Genomic DNA, 21,007 nt, shown 5'->3' with positions numbered 1-21,007 from the left:
GCCTGAAAGACACACACAGCGCCTGTGTGTCCGTGCCCCCCTTTTTGTGGTCGTCTGTTTGCGCTGTTACCCAAAGTCGAAAGACATTCAGATGTTGACATTGCACCCTATTTTGTCCGGCGAAACGAGCTGTCTCTAGACTCTGGTTGCATAACCTGGGGCACTAGAGTAGTTATTCCCGAATCTTGGCAGCCAGAAGTGCTACAGCTTTTGCACAAGGGGCACCCTGGTACCACTCGCATGAAAATGCTATCAAGAAGTCACGTGTGGTGGCCGAAGTTAAATGAGCTGGTCGAAGAAACACTTCGATGCTGTTCAACTTGCCAGCTCAGCCATACCCCTTATGTCACGGGGATGGCCCGCCAGACGGTGGCAACGAGTGCACCTAGACTTTGCATACTACAAACAAAACTGGTTTTTGGTTCTTGTCGATGCCCATTCTAATTGGGTGGACGTTATACACACGAAATCGACCACGGCGTCAGGACTGTAGAAAAGCTTCGCACCGTTTTTGCAGCGTTTAGGCTTCCCGAACAGATTGTGACAGATAATGGTCCTCAATTTGTGTGACGAAATTGCAGTTTTCCTCAGATCCAATGCTGTGCAACACGTCAAGACACCTCCGTACCATCCGGCTTCGAATGGGGCAGCAGAGAGGCTCGTCCAGATGGTAAAGAAGAACCCTGTATGCCAACTGCGAGACGAGAGGCGCTCTGGGCAAGCCCGGACCATTCAACACCAGCTGGACCAGTTCCTCTTCACATACAGCAACACGCCATGCTCCACGACTGGTAAGACTCCTGCACAGAGTTTCCTGTCTTGGGCACCACGCACACATCTCAGCATTTTGCACCCTGAATTAGCCAAGTGGTCAGAGCCCACTCCATCTAGAGATCAAGACCAGGGACAGAAAAAGAATTGGAGGGAATTTGATGCAGGAGAACGGGTCCGAGTGAGAGGTATCCGATCAGGCGACCCGCACTGGTTAGAAGGAACGATTGTTCGCCGTGTCAGTGTGGCAACTTACATAGTTAAAGTGGAAGGCCAGGAGCGATTCATGCATGCTGATGACATTGTTAATACAAGTACTCCTCTTACTCTACCCAGAACAGTGCGCATCACACCTCTAGCGCAACCTGGTCCGGCGACCCCTGAAGAAACAGAGGAAACTCCTACCGAGGTCCAGGAACCAACGTCGGAAGCTACAGATTCTACCACCGCTGAAGAACAACCTCCTGAACCTCTGCCACGCCGAAGCACAAGGGTTCGGCGACAGCCTGAAAGATATTAAAGAAAATAAGGGAGAAGGAATGTAGTATCTAATAAAAGGACAAAGCGTATATATTGCCAAGCAAGATGCTGCGTTAGGAGATTAAACTGTTCGCCACGAAACGTGTCACAGCTGCCTTCTTGTTCTCGAGCTGTTACAACACTATCGATGGGAATAGGCGCGGTCACAAAAGTGTTAAAGCCTTTATTTGTGCGTTTACCGCCACGCATAACACCACATTGGCCGTGGGCTTTCATAATTGCGTAGTCGCCATCCATTATCACGTCGATAGCGGCCGCAGTTTCTTCGCAACGATTGCGGCAAACAGTAGTTTCGTTTTCACTCGGTATGCGCGTTGGCCGCGTGCCTATAAAGTACGTAGTCATGGATAGCGACCGCGGTTTTGTCCGCAGTTGTTGCAGCGAACGCTAGTGCCACAATAATGTATGCAATGTGCAGATTCTTGGGAAAATTCCTGGGGAATCACGATCTAATCTGGAGCGTCACGCTATGCCATCTCATTGCCGCCGCACCAGCGTGTAGCAGCGGGCGCCAACTCGCGATGCTCTCCGTGGCTTTGCTGATGGAAACAAATGAAATTGAGCTGGTGAGCAATGCCGGAATACGATGCCGCCAGAGTGAAACCCGACGCTCACTTTGTGCCGGCTGCAGCACGAAGCAGCGTCGTTTGGATTCCCACCTAATAAAAGCGCTTCTAATGGCACTATTTCAACGTGCGGTGAAACAGATAGGTGATGCTTATCGCAATAGGGTTGGTGGCAAAAAGTGAATGCAGCACACGACGAATCAGAATAGAAGACCGAGTACGCACTGGTGTTTCGATGGCTGCAGCAGCAAGCAGCTACTGTTCAGGATCGCGCGTGCCTCGTGGCTTTTCTTGTTTACATGGCATCTAGCAGCCCAGAAATATATCACACGATCCCAGTTTGACAGTGTACTGAACATTGGTGCCAAAAGATGGTGATTTCTAGGACCATATTAACTGGCAAAAACAAGTGCAACTGTACTGGGTCATTTTCTCTGTTTTCTCGCATAAATGTTGGCACTGGGAAACAGTACCAAGCAGGATCACATCAATGAGCTTCCGCTGTACCAAATTCGTGTTTCAAAGAAAGTAGCGCTTGCTCTGCATATTGTGGGCTGTGCATACATTTGCACTTCCATTTTGAAGTGTCCTTCCACAAAATAAAAATGATTTCTGCAAAACGTGATGAGCAACTGGCATAAACATATTTCTAACATCATATCATCTGCTAATAAAACACTAGGTTTTTTAAAGCGTAATCTCCGTCAGGCCCCTAAAAACGTAAAACTGCTTGCCTACAAATCCCTTGTTCGACCAAAACTAGAATATGCATCTGCCATTTGGAGCCCGCACCAAACATATCTTATCACCTCACTTGAATCTGTTCAGAACCGCGCCACTAGGTTCATTCACTTACAATATTCATATGACGTCAGTATTTCTGCACTTAAAACACAATCCGGATTAACACTACTATCTAATCGCCAACGCGTCGCTAGTCTTGAGCTCTTTCACAAGTTCTTTTTCAGTGTCCTTCATCATGCATGGTCCATACATCATTCCTGCGGCACGCATCTCTCATCGCACCAGTCATCCGCAGCAAGTCGCACGCCCGCGTGCCCGAACCACTCATTTTTCCGCCTCGTTCATTCCTCGAACAGCTAAAGACTGGAACGGCCTTCCTGCTGGCATTGTTAACATCGCTTGCCCGTCTTTTTTCAAACAGCGTGTGATTGATCACTTCGCATATATTTAATGATGTGTACCAAGTGTGGAACCTATGTTATACCCACCCCTTATGTAATACCCCCTCCGGGGGTCTTTAAGGACAATAAACTGAACTGAACTGATAACTGAAACTAAGCACGTAGTAGCCTGGGCGCGCACTTTGTTGTCAACAATGTCGGACTATGCTACATGGTGGACAGCTTCCACCCTAAAGCCCAGTGCCGACGAAACTGCCACTAGCTAGCTCTTTCTTTTTTTAAGCACGTTCAGTGATGTTATGCTGAACATGTTCTCTGCAAACTGCAGGTTGCCGAGATGTTGACCCTCACACCTTCCCAACATAAAAGCTTGAGTACTTCTTCCAAAAATACATGAAACCAAATTTTGGAGATCGCGTCTCCTCGCCTGACATGCAAATGGAATTTTGTCACTTTTCTTCTAAAGATTTACGGTAGCTGTCAATTTCCTGAGCTGCTCACTACACAATGGCTCCATGACTGCTGGTGTCTCAACTGAATCAAATGAATTTCCATAGCCTATGAAGATGTGGGTTATGCTCTGCATATTTCTCATTTGAGTTGTTGCAGGTGGCATGAGCAATAAATGCGGGTGAAAATGGTTTCAATTCTCATGCCTGCCTCATTGCAAACACACTTGAAGGACAGCAACTTGCATGGTGTGCAGCCATCCTTTGTTGCACAAGGGCGGTACACCGAACACCACACTTGAAGCAGCATATAGTAATGAGCCTGCCTTAAAAGAGCGAAACGGGGACATTGGCAACACCTATGGGAAAAACAAAAACAAAGAAACACGTAGAATCTCCTGTGGGAGTTATCTGAAAGATGTGGAAGCATTTCGTAGTAACGACGTGGTGTTCAGTGGTCGTACACTGGTGTGTTGTGTATAATTTCGAGGACTGCGAAAGAATCGTGAGACAGAGAAGCGCAGTTGCAACACCGAACTGTTAAGTGAGACCTGCACGAGACGACGTAGAAAAAGCGAGTAGAAGCAATGTTAGCCCACAGCGGACGTGGGGTGAAATGACGAGAGAGATGTAGGAAATTAAATGTATGCAACATTTATTAGATGCACTGGTTGGTTGGTTCTACTGCAGGTGGCAGGTCTGCTAATGACGATCATTATAAGCTGCCCTTTAGCACATTACTATTATGAACCGTGCTCAGGCAGCGGTGCTAAGCCTGGCGCGGGCCCATATCTAGAAAACAATGTGCAACAGAGAGTGCCGATTGCTGATAGCTTGGTGTGCTGTGTTTTCGCCGCTCACTTATCAATGAAGGTCCATATCTTGAAAGCGATCTGTGAAACGGGCAGAGTGCGGCATGTGCTGAGTGAGTGCCGTGTTCTAGTCGCCTCATTCGCGTTGAAGCGACAAGCCACTAGTTGAAAAATATAGTCGCTTGCTGCTGCAGGCTCTATCCGGAAAGCCTTATGGGAAGGACGGAAGGGCGCACAAACAGTTTTCTCGTCGGGTACGCAAAGCCCTGCTGAGGTGCCTACCTGTGGGCTCCCCACCCCCGCTGGGCGACAAGTTTGTCCAGTAGATGCTGTGGTTCAAGTGTCCACCACCATTGAACTTGATTGCAGCTGCAGCCGAGATGATACTCTGGGTACAGTCTGTGGCAAGAAAATAAAAAGGTGCATACAACTCAATCCCAAGGACATGCAACCACTGCAAACAGCTTATCAGTTAGTTAGGCAATGGTTTTTTTATTGTGTGCATCAAATGCTGAATAGCTTTAACACATATGGGGAACTAGAATATTTAAATTAGTATAAATATGTGCATTATGGAAAATAAACTACCTTCCTTAGAATACCAACAATTTTTTCCGTTACAGTGGAGTTATTTTCTTTTATTGCTTAAAAGCACGTTTGTTAAAAGTTTATTTATTCAATTATTTTCTATACCTTCTATCACTGAGGCATTGCAGAGGGGCGTGAGTGCCAATATATAAACAAAGAAAAGAACAGAATGAAACAAGCCACATTATAGAATATTAGTGACAAATTATAAATGTGAAATGAAATATAACAGAATGAAACAATGAAAACAAAAATAAATGAACTGAACAGAAATAAAAGCAGCCTGTTAGACAATATTATCAGCAAAATGTAAATGTAAAAAAAAATATTGGAAAAAGAGGGGAAAAAAGAAAAAAAGGAAAAGACACTGCAGGCATCTCCACACATGTAAAAAAAAAAAAAAAGGTGGGGAGGAGAGACATATGAGATGATTAGGCAGGGTTACCACAATGTAGGTGCGCCGATAAAGAATGGCAAAAAAAGTATGAACAGTATGATGGAAACAATGTTGTCAGGTGGGTGGTTCCAATCAGTAGATTTCCCTTTAATCATTAGATAAGCACGGTATGAAGGAAAAATAAAATGTGTTTGTGTTTATGGTCAATCCGTGATGAGCAATAAGTGGGGGGCGTGATAAGCTCGGTAAATAGTGATGAATGATGGAAGACCTTATGAAAGAGGCAAGAGCGGAAATACGACGCAGTGATAGAGCTTGTTTCATTGCTGTTATACTTGATGTACGATGGTAATTGGAAAGAAATATGTGGCGTTATTCTGGATTACTTCATTAGAACTAATTAAATTTGCGTGATTAGGGTTCCAGGTTGCAGCGGTGTATTCTAACTTCAAGCACACAAGAGTTTTGTATAGAAGCATTTTGAGGGGAGGTGGGGCTTTATTGAAGTTACGTCATAAGTATTCCAATGTGTGGTTTGCACTGTTGTTGATCACGTTATTATGAGTATTCCATGTTATTTTGTAGGTAATAGTAACCCCCAAGTATTGGTATGATGAAACATGGTCGAGTTCGATGTTACCTCGTTTGTATGTTGAGGAGCACTGCCGAGAAACAGCCATTAGACTGCATTTGGTTGGATTTAAATTCATGAGCCAATTATCACACCAACTTGTAATGTTATTTAAGTCTGTCTGTAAGATATTTTATCGTCATCGTTACGTATTTTCCTGTAACGTACACAGTCGTCGGCATACAAATGCACAGAAGAAGAAACGCAGTTGGGCAAATCGTTAATATATATTAAAAACAAGACTGGGCCTAAAACTGAACCCCTGTGGTACTCTCAACGTTACATTTCTTTCAGGCAAGATATGACCATTAATTGTGACCTACCAGAGGTAGTTTGTTAGAAAATATTTGAGCCAAGTGAGTATAATAGAGTCGAGATTGAGTGAGGAGAGTTCAAACATGAGTAAGGCATGATTTACTTTTTCAAAGGCCTTCGCGATGTCCAAAACAAATGCAGTCACTCTTGGAGCATTTGTCAAGTACAGTATTCAGATGATGAGTGAACAAAAGTAACTGGGTTTCACAGGAAAATGTACACCTAAAACCATGTCAGGCTGAAGTAAAAAATGAATTAGGTTCTAAAACTTCAGCTATATGCAAGTACAGTATATGTTTCATAAGTTTATGCTTGTTAATGAAATGGGCCGGTAGTTGAGAGCGGAGTGTTTATTACCAGACTTGTGTATTGGAACCACCTTACCGATTTTCCAATCGAGCGGCAAGATTCCTGATGAAGAGACTGCCGAAAGATGTTGTGCAAAAAGAGAGAATATGCGCATGTCTGTTTGAGAAACTTTGAGTTAATGTTGTCAGTACCACATGATGAGGATGTTTTTAAGGAATGAATTCCAGCAGATTCGAAAATAATAGGAAACACTTGGCAATACTGATGGCACACAACTGCGTCAACAGGCACAGCGATGTTTCACAAGATATTGGCGGAAAAAATATCATTAAGTAACATTCAGATGCTGGTAGCGGCGCACCAGACTCGTCGAAATTTCATTAGAATTTCCAAAACTGCTTTGGGTTCCTTGATAACAGCTCAGGCAATGTATGGGTATTAAAATGATTCTGAGCAGCACATACAGCTTTGGTATACTCTGCTTCTGCATTGTGATACGCTTCAAAGTGATTTGAAGTGTTTTGCAACTTGGCCACGTGGAAAAGACGTTTCTTTTTATTACTCAAACGTCCTTATTATACCATGGCCTTTTTTTGTTTCTTCGTACATGCCGAAGGGGCACATGCACATTAGTGAGATCAGAGACTAGGTTTCTGAAGAAATCCCAGTTTTCTTGTGCACTTCGCTTATCAAAATTGGAGAAAAAAAATGTCTAAGTATGCACACATTTCTTGGTTAATAGCGACAAAATCTGCCTTGCTGTAGTCCCGGATATATGTGTCTTTATTAGTTTCGCGTGACAATGACAATGTCGAAATGTAGCAACAAATGGTCACTCAGACCAGGAAGATGAATTGGCGATGTGAGGTCAGGGTGTGTGTTGTCAAAACCAAGTCTAAGGTATTAGCTGATTGATTAGTTATTCTTGTAGGTTTGGTTATAGCCTGCGTGAAGTTAAAACAATCACACAAATCCAAGAAATGTTGAGAATGCGTAGAAAAGGGGAGGAGCAGAGGAATACCAATGTGCCAGATTATGTTGGAAAATTCAAATTCCCAAAAAGAAAAATAGGCGACGAAGGGTACCTAGTTACGACAGAGCCGAGAAAGTCCTGCAATTCATCGACGAATGGCCACGCACAGTTTGGAGGGCGATAGCACAGGCCTAGAGCAGACGCAACTTGAAAGGACGACATTGTTTGAGGTATGGCTATCCTCACGCCACCACCCTGCCCTACCTACCTTATTGCAGCAATACACCTCACAAGTGCTATCAGTCTGAAAAATTTCTATACTTTGCACACTTATTTTGAGCCATGTCTCGGTTCGTATTATTAAATTTGCATTCATTGAGTGAACATGAGTGAAGCCTATTCCGGTGTTTCATAATGATGCTTACGTTTGAAAAAAGAACAGGAACTTCTTCGATCTTTGGACCTAATTGCACAACAATAGAGTAATTAAAACTGATAGTGTTTATACAACAAAATGTTACAACCATTATCTTGAGAAACAGTGCAAGAAACTGGCGGAAAAAGTGAGGAACGGTAAATACGCTCCCACCAGTGAGCCTAGCCTCTGGAGGTGGCCGCTGATTATGAACTCTGGCCCAAGAGATTATTTTTTTCATGATCTGGTCAGGCGTCGGTGCAGGTGAGCAGACTGAGGAGACCAATAATTTCTTTCGTAGCTTCCCGTTCTTTTATCTTTCTTGGCATCTCTATCAGGGGATACACTTTTACTGAGCCCGCCTTGACAGGGTGGCAGCCCTTTTTGACAATAATATTCAGACATTAGACACAACAGAGGCATGGTTAGAGATACGAGAACCGCACGGGGGGAGTTCCACAATCGTGTGGCAAGTGCCAACGTGGTCAATACCAAAGTGCAAAAACTGTCAGAGCCATGAATCGTTTTTATTTTTTTTAAATTTATTTATAAATACTGCAGACTTGTCTGACTCCAAGCAGGGGTGAGCATACTGAAAACATATACAAGTGTGAGGCCCGAGAATTCATGTTTGGAAAAAATAACAGTGCTGGGTAGAGAAGGACACAAGGAAGAACACGACACTGGCGCTTCCTTGTGTCCTTGTCTACCCAGCGCTGTTATTTTTTCCAAACATGAATTCCCACCAACTCGCCCAAGTTTCTCTTCTAGTAGAGGCCCGAGAATACAGAGGCACACACACAGACACAAAAAAAATCAAAATACACAGCCAACATTCCAGTTAACAAGCTCTAACATTTTCAGCAATGTATCGGCATTTGCCCTGTCAACAGTGTTTTTTGGTAATGCTTTGCATTATTTAAAGGAACTGACAACTGATTTTTAAGGACTTAGCTTTTTATGGCGCAACAAAAAGCTCACCCTTGGTAGTGTTTACACCTGCAGTGGTATCTTCAGAAAGCGCATGGATATTTTGTAAGCAAAATCTTTCGATCTGAGCAGCCTTTAAAAAAGTAAGAGTACCTCCTCCAGCAATGCCGATAGCCCGCCTCACAAATTGTGAAAGCCGCGTCTGCTTGCACAGGAGTGCAACTGTGGTAACCCCCTGCATTTTGCTTCGCGGGACCGTCCCGCGAAGGCTTAGGTGCAGGACACCGGTATGGACGAACACGAATCGTTCAAACTTGCGTGAGCATACACGTGAACGACTAGGCGACGGTGTCATAGCATGGGGCACACATATTTGCTCGCTATCCGGCATAGTCGTTCGCGTGAGCATACACGTGAACGACTAGGCGATGGTGTCATAGCATGGGGCACATATATCTGCTCGCTATCCGGTCGCGGTGAGTCGGACTTCCTTGATTTGTCGCGCGCCAAGGTGAATGTTCTACGAGTAGTAATTCGGCTAGCATGCATTAGTGTATGAAAGGTGCAAGAAATGCCCTTTTGATTGTGTGCACTACTGTGTTGTTCCTTTGTCCCAAGAGCCCGTGTGAGACCCCATAATGTGCCAAGCCAACTCATGGAAAACGAAGGCAGCGACACTTTTCTACTTGCTACAAACGAAGGCCTATCTGCCCAATTTAAGTTATAAAAAACTCATAATAGAAAAAAGTGTACTGCACTTCAATACTAATGAAAACATCAGCAACCGCATGCACTAATCGAAGGCCATGTAGTAGATCTCTTATGCCTCTTCATGTTTCTGCCACTTAAGGCACCAAACGTAATTTTTCGTGACTTTTAGAGAACAATAAAAACAAATTCATGTTCAATGAGAAAAACAGGTCGTTTTAACCAGTATGATAGGCGATATTTCCATATCTTGACTTACATTCTGAGCGGTTGTCTGTCCCTTTAATGGCCCCAGGAAAAAATGAATATTTGTACGCATCGTTCGATGCATGTAAATCCTCAATGATTTTTCCATGGTTCTGGCGAGTGCGCGAGAAACTGGACAAAGATATCGCGATTTATTGGTTTTGAGGTTATCACCAATATTTATTTGGTGCATATTGTGGCAAATGGAGATAAACATCGACAAAAGAAAGCTGATGACGTTTTCTACGCTCACTAATACTCCTGTGAATACTTATTCGATTAACAACAGCATAATCGCAAGAACACAGTTTTTTAAGTATCTGGGTGTGCATTCTTGCCTAATCTAACATGGAACGTAATATAGAGCATATAACAAGTAAAGCTTTTAGAAAACTAGGTCTCTTAAAGCGCCGTTTGTCAGCCGCCAATGCCGAAACGAAGCTGCATGCCTACACAATGCTGATTAGGTCAGCATTAAAATATGCTTCTATAATATGGCATCCAAATAGCGTTGGTCTTTCAAGCCAGCTTGAATCTGTGCCGAACAAGGCAGCCAGGTTGATTTTATCTGCATATTCATCTTATCAACGTGTAATGGTGTTGAAGCGAAGACTTCATCTCCATAATCTTGACACATGACGCAGCATATCTCGTTTGTCATTTTTTCACTCGATGTATCACAGCAATACAGCTTTTGCAACTATGAATATTCTTCCGGCGCATCATATCTCTTCACGCGGAGATCATCATCCTAAAGTTGAACCAATTTTCGCAAGAATGTTGAAATATCAGAACTCGCTGTTTGTATTGTCAGTAAAGGAGTGGAACGATCTGCCAGAAGAAATAGTTACCCTTACTGATATATCGTCCTTCAAGACAGAACTGCTGATGTATCTTGATCGAACTGACAATTAGCAACCCTAACCATGTCAATGTGCATGAAGTCGATTTTTCATATAGTATACCTCTTGATTGTGAGATGACATCTCTTGTACTTTTCTGCTTTGATTTGCAAACGCTTCATTTCTATAGTTGTTTCTTTTAATAGTATTTTGCTATTTTCGTTTGTATTTGCAACTTTCTTGTACATTATGCTTGTACAAAAATCCCCCCCCCACCCCCACCCTCCCGCCCCCTTCCTATGTCTGGGCCTTTAGGGTATTGAAATAAATAAAAATTATATATTAGGTACAGGAACTCTAGTCTCTGTTTTCCTCCCCTCGATTGGAGGGATTCAAGATTCAGAGTTCGCCTTTAGCTGTTGCAGATGAACGTGGCTGCAATTGGTTGTGCTACTCATTCTATTTCGGAAATATTTTGTTTCGTATGTGCATCCTGAAGTGAGATGAGGCCCGACTAATGCGGTCACTCGTTTCCCGAAAGTTTATGGCGAAGGCCCCATAATGTACAAAGAGCACTAGCACAAATATTTTCAATCCGGTCCTTCAAGCTCATATGTTCTGTTAGCGTTACACCGAGGTGTTTACAGGCAGAAACATTATAGAGCACAGTACAGCCAACAGAATAGAGAAAGTGTAAGACGGACTGACAGTCACTTGTCTTCATCGGGCAGCACATTAATTCCTGTTGAGTCATTCCTCAGTTTTTACACCATCTGAAAACACAACTAAGGCCATTTCTGAGTCTAATTTGATCCCTTTCTGATTGACAGCTGCACACAATACAGAATCACCCGCGAAAAGTGTTTTTCACGCCTGGCTCAACGACACTTGCAATGTCACTGTCATAAACTAAGAACAAAATTGGCACAAAGACAGACCCCTGGAGTGCACCTAATGTGACGGGAAGCGCCCGTTGCGTGTCACCGATCTCGGGGGTTTGCAGGTGTCACGAGAGATGGAGATGGAAGACGCACGTCGACACAGCAAACAGATTTTTAATTACACTCAAACCCCAAACTTAAAGAAAAACTCGATCACGCTAAAACAGAATGAATAAATACCAACACTTGTACAACCTTATGCTTAATAAACACTTATCATGTTCCAATTTCCGCCTACGTTAGTCTGTGGTGTCTAATCCTCCAAAGTCAGGCAACCCTGGCCTACGTCTGCGGTGCTACAAAGAAGAGTCATCTTACTGGGCTCGTCGTCGGACGTATTTCCCAGTCCAAAGATCGTCGGCTCTTCTTGAAGTCAGTGTTCTTGTCGATACTGTAATCGTTGTTGCCTTGCCGTCGTCCTCTTAGATGCCGGCGTCTTGCACTTTGTCGGTGACGTGGCACGGCATTGCCTAGGCCCACCTGGATAGGCCTAGCGTCGGGAGTGCCGACGTGGCGTCCCGAGCACTATCGAACGTGCCGGGCTGCCGCAGAAGAGGGATCCTCTCTGGGGTGCCCGGTCCCGCTGTGAGAGGCTGCAGCGAGTCCAGGAGCCTCTCTCGAACTTCGTCGAGGTGGATGGCCATACCTTGGACGGCCAACGTCACGGACTCGGCCAGACCCCCAAGTCTCCCGTCGCCAGAGCGTAGCTGACGATGCGACCTTCCTGGCCCGGAGCCACGTCGCTAATCCATGGACAGCGCCGTTCTTCCCTCGATTACAGCTTGGGTCACGCAGCTTGAGGGCTCGTGCCGTTCTGACTGCGCAGTGCTTCTCATGCTCTTCTTCCTCTTCGCACCGCAGGCGGGCTCTTACAGCGTCTCGGAAAAACAGCTGTTACCTTCAATGTACTGAACACGGTTTTCAGGGTAGGCTCTAACGAAATCTAGAAGTTTATTATTTATTCTCATTGCATGAAGCTTTGAGAGAAGTTTGTAGTGAGGCACTTTATCAAATGCCATGGCGAAGTCTAAAAATATTGCATCCATCTGCTCCCTGTCATTGATTGCTGCTGCAAAAGTGATGATCTGCAACAGCAATGAGCTGGGTGCCTTTCCCTCAAGCCGTGCCGAACTTAAGACAGCAAGCAGTTCTGCTCTAGGTATTGTTTTAGACGCACTTTGGCAGTGGCGGCAGCATCTGTTGCATGTCCGTTGAAACACGTTCTTGAAATATTACAGCCTCATTGCCGACGCTGTGAGCCCATATCACCGCACGGATTTCCCTGGCATAGATCTGCTATCAACGCACTTTTTGGAGCGCCCCCTGGACCAGTGGCGGCAGCATCTGATGCATCGTCCACTGAAACACGTTTCTTAAATATTACAGGTTAGTCAGTTGTTTGTTTGCCTATTCTGACGTCCGCTACTTGCTGCTGCTGCCTTTGCTGCCACAGTGCTTTTTCTTTCTTTTCTTATTTTGTGAGCCATGTCGTCTAGAAATAAGTCTGACGATATAGAGAAGCTTGTCCAGGATTTCCGGAAAGAATTTCAGGACACGTGTTCGGCTCTTGAAAGAGAGCTCAGAAATCAACATCGAGAGACGACAAAAAGCCACGAGTTTTTCAACAGAAAGTTTGAAGTCTTGACTGACCACTGTAAACAATTGTAGGAAGAAAATCGGGAACTTAGAACTCGACATGAGGCACTTTTGAAGGATTATGTGGAACTAAAGAACCAGGTTTCTGACTCTGACAAGAGAATGATCACGCTAGAACAGTATTCCCGTAACAAAAACATTGAACTAAAGAATGTACCACTTGCTACAAATGAAAACTTGTTTCAAATGTTTGAGGTGCTCGGAAATGCGATAAATGAACCCATTGTGAAAAATGACATTGATGTGTGCCATCGTGTTCGATTAAAGAATAGCTGCCCGCCAATCATTGTTCAATTCAAAAACAGGTCAAAACGCAACTGTTTTTTGCAAGGCATGAAAGCTGCGTTCTTCCGTGGCTGATGTCGGCTGTTCTGGAAAATCTCCCATATACATAAATGCGTATATTTGTTCACAGCTCAGAAAGTTGCTTGCCATGACCATTGAGAAAAAGAAGGAAAAGAAATGGCGGTTTGTGTGGACCACAGACGGTAAAATATTTGTAAGAAAGACTGAGTCTTCGAATGCGCTTCAAATAACACGTGTCGCTGACCTAGTGAAGATCGACGAACACCTGCAGCAGGCAGGTGTTCATCATTAGCTTTCCCTCGTACATTTTTTTATAATTCCACTCTTGAATGATGGATCCGAATTTCAAATTGCCAAGTGATTTAAATATACCTGTCTCTGTTAGCAGCCATATTTCAGCTCTTCATATAAACGCCCAGTCGGCCCGGAACAAAGAAGACGTCATCACAACCTTTATAGAAAGTTTTAAATTTGGTTTTGACGTAGTTATGATGACCGAAACCTGGTATACAAGTGAACTGGAGGTACTGCAATTGCCTGGTTATAAGTCTCACTTTCTAAATCGTCGCGGTAAAGGGGTTGTCTTACATTAATGGTTCAAGACAGATTTGAAAGTGAACTGCTCTTAAATTAATCTCGAATTACATATGGTTATGAAATTCTTACGGTAAAGTGCAAGTATGGTATTTTACCGGTTATGTATCGCCCACCTGGAGTGACGCTAGCTTCATTTTTATCTTTTTTAGACAAATTTCTTGCTTGGACAGCGCTGCCGAAACCGCCACGAAAGGAAGCATCCTAGCCTAATGTCTGCACTCTTTGCAGATACCGGCATATCATCAAGAAAAGTATAAGAAATCCCGCCCGGCGACGTCTTCCGCTGCAGTAGCGGTGTGAGCGTCGAACCATTTGCTCAATTGTGCTGCTGTAGCCTTACCATTACCAGGACCTGGACAGCGCTGCCGAAACCGCCATCTACCTGAGCCTTCTGCAGCTTCAAGCTTATCAAGTCTGTTTCATTGGGGCGTGGTCTTTTTGGAACTGGCTTCACTCAGGCAGCAGCGGCGACGACGAAAGGACGCATCCTAACCTAATGTCTGCACTCTTTGCAGATACCGGCATATCATCAAGAAAAGTGTAAGAAATCCCGCCCGGCGACGTCTTCCGCTGCACTAGCGGTGTGAGCGTCGAACCATTTGCTCAATTGTGGTGCTGTAGCCTTACCATTACCAGGACCTGGACAGCGCTGCCGAAACCGCCATCTACCTGAGCCTTCTGCAGCTTCAAGCTTATCAAGTCTGTTTCTTGGGGGTGTGGTCTTTTTGGAACTGGCTTCACTCAGGCAGCAGCGGCGACGACGAAAGGACGCATCCTAACCTAATGTCTGCACTCTTTGCAGATACCGGCATATCATCAAGAAAAGTGTAAGAAATCCCGCCCGGCAACGTCTTCCGCTGCACTAGCGGTGTGAGCGTCGAACCATTTGCTCAATTGTGGTGCTGTAGCCTTACCATTACCAGGACCTGGACAGCGCTGCCGAAACCGCCATCTACCTGAGCCTTCTGCAGCTTCAAGCTTATCAAGTCTGTTTCTTGGGGGCGTGGTCTTTTTGGAACTGGCTTCACTCAGGCAGCAGCGGCGACGACGAAAGGACGCATCCTAACCTAATGTCTGCACTCTTTGCAGATACCGGCATATCATCAAGAAAAGTGTAAGAAATCCCGCCCGGCGACGTCTTCCGCTGCACTAGCGGTGTGAGCGTCGAACCATTTGCTCAATTGTGGTGCTGTAGCCTTACCATTACCAGGACCTGGACAGCGCTGCCGAAACCGCCATCTACCTGAGCCTTCTGCAGCTTCAAGCTTATCAAGTCTGTTTCTTGGGGGCGTGGTCTTTTTGGAACTGGCTTCACTCAGGCAGCAGCGGCGACGACGAAAGGACGCATCCTAACCTAATGTCTGCACTCTTTGCAGATACCGGCATATCATCAAGAAAAGTGTAAGAAATCCCGCCCGGCGACGTCTTCCGCTGCACTAGCGGTGTGAGCGTCGAACCATTTGCTCAATTGTGGTGCTGTAGCCTTACCATTACCAGGACCTGGACAGCGCTGCCGAAACCGCCATCTACCTGAGCCTTCTGCAGCTTCAAGCTTATCAAGTCTGTTTCTTGGGGGCGTGGTCTTTTTGGAACTGGCTTCACTCAGGCAGCAGCGGCGACGACGAAAGGACGCATCCTAACCTAATGTCTGCACTCTTTGCAGATACCGGCATATCATCAAGAAAAGTGTAAGAAATCCCGCCCGGCGACGTCTTCCGCTGCACTAGCGGTGTGAGCGTCGAACCATTTGCTCAATTGTGGTGCTGTAGCCTTACCATTACCAGGACCTGGACAGCGCTGCCGAAACCGCCATCTACCTGAGCCTTCTGCAGCTTCAAGCTTATCAAGTCTGTTTCTTGGGGGCGTGGTCTTTTTGGAACTGGCTTCACTCAGGCAGCAGCGGCGACGACGAAAGGACGCATCCTAACCTAATGTCTGCACTCTTTGCAGATACCGGCATATCATCAAGAAAAGTGTAAGAAATCCCGCCCGGCGACGTCTTCCGCTGCACTAGCGGTGTGAGCGTCGAACCATTTGCTCAATTGTGGTGCTGTAGCCTTACCATTACCAGGACCTGGACAGCGCTGCCGAAACCGCCCTCTACCTGAGCCTTCTGCAGCTTCAAGCTTATCAAGTCTGCTTCTTGGGGGTGTGGTCTTTTTGGAACTAGCTTCACTCAGGCAGCAGCGGCGACGACGAAAGGACGCATCCTAACCTAATGTCTGCACTCTTTGCAGATACCGGCATATCATCAAGAAAAGTGTAAGAAATCCCGCCCGGCGACGTCTTCCGCTGCACTAGCGGTGTGAGCGTCGAACCATTTGCTCAATTGTGCTTCTGTAGCCTTACCATTACCAGGACCTGGACAGCGCTGCCGAAACCGCCATCTACCTGAGCCTTCTGCAGCTTCAAGCTTATCAAGTCTGCTTCTTGGGGGCGTGGTCTTTTTGGAACTGGCTTCACTCAGGCAGCAGCGGCAACGATGAAAGGACGCATCCTAACCTACTGTCTGCACTCTTTGCAGATACCGGCATGTCATCAAGATAAGTGTAAGAAATCCCGCCCGGCGACGTCTTCCGCTGCACTAGCGGTGTGAGCGTCGAACCATTTGCTCAATTATGCTGCTGTGGCCTTACCATTATCAGGACCTGGACAGTGCTGCCGAAACCGCCATCTACCTGAGCCTTCTGCAGCTTCAAGCTTATCAAGTCTGTTTCTTGGGGGCGTGGTCTTTTTGGAACTGGCTTCACTCAGGCAGCAGCGGCGACGGCGAAAGGACGCATCCTAACCTACTGTCTGCACTCTTTGCAGGTTGGGTGACCTTTATGTTAAATGTCGTAGGCATCACTAAGTCCGTCGCTGTTGCTGCTGCTGAGTTTTTATTGGGCATTGTAGTCAGACCAGTATTTCTCTTAATTTTTTAGCTGTGTGCTTCTTACTTTGTGTACTCAAGAGTATTTTGGGAAATTTTATTTCATGTGCCTGAAACAATGATAAGAACTCTGGTAGCATAGGCAATGTTGCAGAGGCCCTAGCTGAGAAGCAACCTAACAGCATTAAAGAGGTCGTTAAATTTTTAGCTGATCTAGTGGGGAGACTCGATGTGTTTTCAACTGAAGTGAAGGGTGAAATTGCTAAGGTCGCTTCTTCGAACACTAAAATATTTACTGAGCTTGGGGGTGTTCGAGATGCTATTAGCTTTATGAATGAGAATTTTGAGCTCTTTAGGACTGACGTAGAGGCTTTTCGCAAAGAGATAAAGGCGATAAAAGTTGAGAGTGCGCTGTGCCGCAAGGAAAATGAACTGCGAAGAGACCTGAGGGAAGCTAGGAGGGAGATTGTTGAACTGAAGCAATACAGTAGAAATATTAATATCGAAATTCAAGGTCTTCCGCAAACCAAAAATGAGGACTTGGAGAAAACTGTTGCTAACATTGCTAAATGCTTAGGAACTGATGTCACAGATAAAGACATTGACATCGCGCACCGTGTATTGTCGAAAGATAAAAAGAAATCTAATGTTATCGTCAGATTTCTCACTAGAACTGCGCGAGACAAGCTGTTGTCCGCAGCAAGAAAGGTTAAACTAGACAGCAGTCGTCTTGGCTTTGACAAGAATGATCCTGTATATATAAACGAGCACCTTTGCATGGAACTGAAGGTTCTGCTCAGTAAAGCGCGGCAAGCAAGACGTGAAAAGGAATGGAAATATGTGTGGGTATCACAGGGCAGAATCTTCATGCGGAAGGCAGACAGAACACCCCTTTTACATGTGACTTCTGATGCTGATCTGGCTAAAGTAGTCTAGTCTAATTACAGCCTTATTTTTTTTTGTAGAGAACAATAGCGATGCATTCCAGTGCTTCTGAATTGAACTCGTATGTAAGCGGCCACCGCATGCAGCTGCTGACATTTCTTCATATTAATATGCAATCAGCTCGCTCGAAAGAAGAAAACTTTCTCTTATTTCTTGATGAGTTCAACTTATTATTCTCCGTTATTATGATGACTGAAACTTGGTACCGTAGTGATACAGACGTGTTTCGTATTGACGGATATAACGTTGTATACCAAAATAGAAAATCAAGAATTGGCGGTGGTGTATGTATGCATGTAAAGACTGGATTTGTGTATGAGTATGAAGATTTGTCTCTGTGTATGGAGGACATTGAGGCGTTAGCCTTAAAGTATCAGAACTATATGCTTGTAGTAATATACAGGCCACCTGATGGCAATATCGATTCATTTATTCACTATCTGGAAAATCTGTTTTCCGTTGTCAATGAGCTTAATTACACAATAGTACTGGGTGGAGACCTCAACATAGATATGTTGAGCAATACACCTAAACAGGCGAGATTTTCAGACCTTCTTGCTTCCTTTTTCTTACGAAACCTAATCACCATCCCGACGCATATGACCAATACCAGTTCTACTTTACTAGATCTGTTCATTACGAATAGTACAAATAGTTCAATACAGGCAGGCATCTTTGATGCCCCAATAAGCAATCATTTGCCTATATATCTAGTCCTAGGTAACATAGCTAATGAAAGGAGTCCAATCCTTCCTATCGCTTATTTTTGACAAATAAATCCATGAACGCTATCTTCTTTCAGAGAGGAAATTAGCGCACTAAATTGGAATGGCATTCTATCTTGTTCTTCAGCTTATCTTGCATATGATTGCTTTATTGATACTCTATGTTCTGTGTATAGGAAACATTTTACTTACAAAGCTCTAAAGAGACCAACACGGGTGCGGAAACCTTGGATTTCTTCAGCAATACTTAATATGATAAAAGAAAAAAAATAGGTTATATCGAGAGTTTCTAAGGAAGCGAGACCCAGATAAATTTAAAGCTTTTAAGGCATACAGGAATAAACTCACTAAAATAGAAAAACAAGCTAAACGTAACTACTACTTCATGATGTTTGATGGTGTCACTGATTCCAAACACTTATGGAATAAACTAAATTCTATCATATCTACTAAACAAGTGACCAACGATATTAGTGAGCTGTCAATCAACAATGAAACATGCAAAGGTACAGTGCTAGCAAACAAGTTCAATGAGTATTTTACCTCTTTGGTTGACAGTACTCATAATTGCGATTCATTAATGATTAGCTTATTTGCCTCCTGCTCTAACTGATTCTTTGTTTGCTAATCCCACAGACGTGCAAGAGGTCACCAGTGTTGTTCGAAATTTCAAAATGAGTAAAAGCGAGGACATAGATGGCTTAAAATTAAAACCAATAATATTAGATCTCATATGTGCTTGCTTAGTACACATTTATAATCTCGCGTTTACCACAGGAGTGTTTCCCCAGAGAATGAAAACCGCTAAAGTAACGGTTATATATAAAGGCAGAGATAAAAGCAATTTAGGTAACTACAGACCAATTTCTATTTTGCCAGTTTTTTCTAAGGGGTGTGAAAAACTCATTTTCATTCGACTGTCTGAATTCTTTAATAAACATAACGTTATTACGCCGTCACAATTTGGTTTTCAGTCAGGCCTGTCAACCGAGAGTGCCTTACTTTACCAAAAGGAATTGATTCTAAAAAATATGGAAGCAAAAAAAACTTACCTTAGGAATATTCCTAGATTTCTCTAAGGCATTCGACAGGATAAATCATGCTACAATGTTGGAAAAACTCCATTGTTATGGCGTTCGCGGTGTCTTTTTAACTCTAATAAAAAGCTATTTGTCAAATCGGCAACAGTGCGTATCAATCAACCGAGAGCTGTCATCATCCCTGAAAGTTAGAAATGGGGTACCCCAAGGCAGCGTATTGGGACCTCTGTTATTTAATATTTTTATTAATGATATTGTACAAATTGACAGCTCTGTAGAATATGTAATCTATGCGGATGATACCAGTCTATTTTTTTCTGGTGAAATGGCTGATGACCTCATTATGTCTGCTAATGAAGTTCTAAATAAAATACATGCATGGACTGTGGCAAATTCACTACACATTAATTGCTCTAAAACCAAGGCTGTACTATTCCGTGCGAAATCCAAATTTTACGAAACGTCTCTCAAGCTAACCCTTAATAATAACGAAATTGAATTTTCCCCAACAGTTAAAACTCTTGGTGTTCTCTTTCACGAACATATGGCATGGAATTACCATACTGAACACATAAGTCATAAACTTTGCAGAGTTTTAGTGTGTTGCGTCGGTGTCAAAATATATTACCTGTAAAACAAAAACTATTATTATATACCGCTCTTTTTTCTTCACATTTATATTATTGTCATCTTGTTTGGGCCACAGGCTCCATTAAATAATCTGGTACTGTTACAAAAAAAGGCCCTACGGTGCATTGAAGGTGTACAGGCACATAACGCACACACCACTTCTTTTTTCCAAAGTATAGAATTTTAAGAGTAAACAGTTTGTCAACATTTAAATGAGAAATACGCAGAGGAAGTTACGTACTGTGGCCGATTTGCAACCAAATCCTGCCAGTCGCGTCACTCGACATACAGAGAATGTCCTCGCACTAATTACGGACTCCAAACATTACATTTCTGTCTTCCTAGTGTACTGAACAAGTGGAAGTTAACAATTGAAAGTTTACGTATCTTGTCTAAAACTGATATATTACATAGATGTTCCGATTGTGCTAGTCATGAATATTAGGTCATTTTTCTGTGATGGCTAATTAGTGTCATTCATTTATCTATTGCTTTGTTTTCGAATGTTTTTTAATGTATTTCAGAGTTTTATTTTATGGTTTGCTGTGACAGGCCACATGCGTGTTCCTTTTGTGTTGTCACTCTCAGCTGCCTGTAATTTTGAAAATTTTTAATTTTGTTTTGTTTGCCGGGTGATGGGGCCAGTCAAGCTGTGAAT

The 21,007-nt window shown here is 43.9% G+C and overlaps 1 protein-coding gene and 1 long non-coding RNA gene across 6 annotated transcripts in view; both read right to left on the bottom strand.

Annotated features, from left to right (window-relative positions):
* Positions 1–21,007, bottom strand: part of LOC119461839 (superoxide dismutase [Mn], mitochondrial-like) — a 79,025-nt gene that overhangs the window by 27,583 nt on the left and 30,435 nt on the right. The window contains exon 3 of one of the 2 annotated variants that reach the window (XM_037723210.2): positions 4,566–4,682. The exons of the other annotated variant lie outside the window; for it this stretch is intronic. Coding sequence (XP_037579138.1) covers positions 4,566–4,682 — 117 coding nt within the window. The remainder of the gene's footprint in view (positions 1–4,565; positions 4,683–21,007) is intronic. 2 annotated transcript variants of the gene reach the window in all.
* LOC125947628 (uncharacterized) lies at positions 14,434–17,417 on the bottom strand. Of its 4 annotated transcripts, none has more exons than XR_007468458.1 (3): positions 16,927–17,417; positions 15,381–15,491; positions 14,434–14,519 (listed from the first exon to the last, which is right to left on the bottom strand). It is a non-coding gene; the product is annotated as an uncharacterized LOC125947628 (long non-coding RNA). The 4 variants fall into 4 exon arrangements; XR_007468457.1 differs by lacking the exon at positions 15,381–15,491 and adding an exon at positions 15,094–15,204; XR_007468459.1 differs by lacking the exon at positions 16,927–17,417 and adding an exon at positions 16,640–16,715.

This window comes from Dermacentor silvarum, chromosome 8 (assembly GCF_013339745.2).
Source record: "Dermacentor silvarum isolate Dsil-2018 chromosome 8, BIME_Dsil_1.4, whole genome shotgun sequence".
NCBI lineage: Eukaryota > Metazoa > Arthropoda > Arachnida > Ixodida > Ixodidae > Dermacentor > Dermacentor silvarum.
The sequence above is the reverse complement of the archived record's forward strand: the minus strand, read 5'-3'. Positions and strand labels throughout refer to the sequence as shown.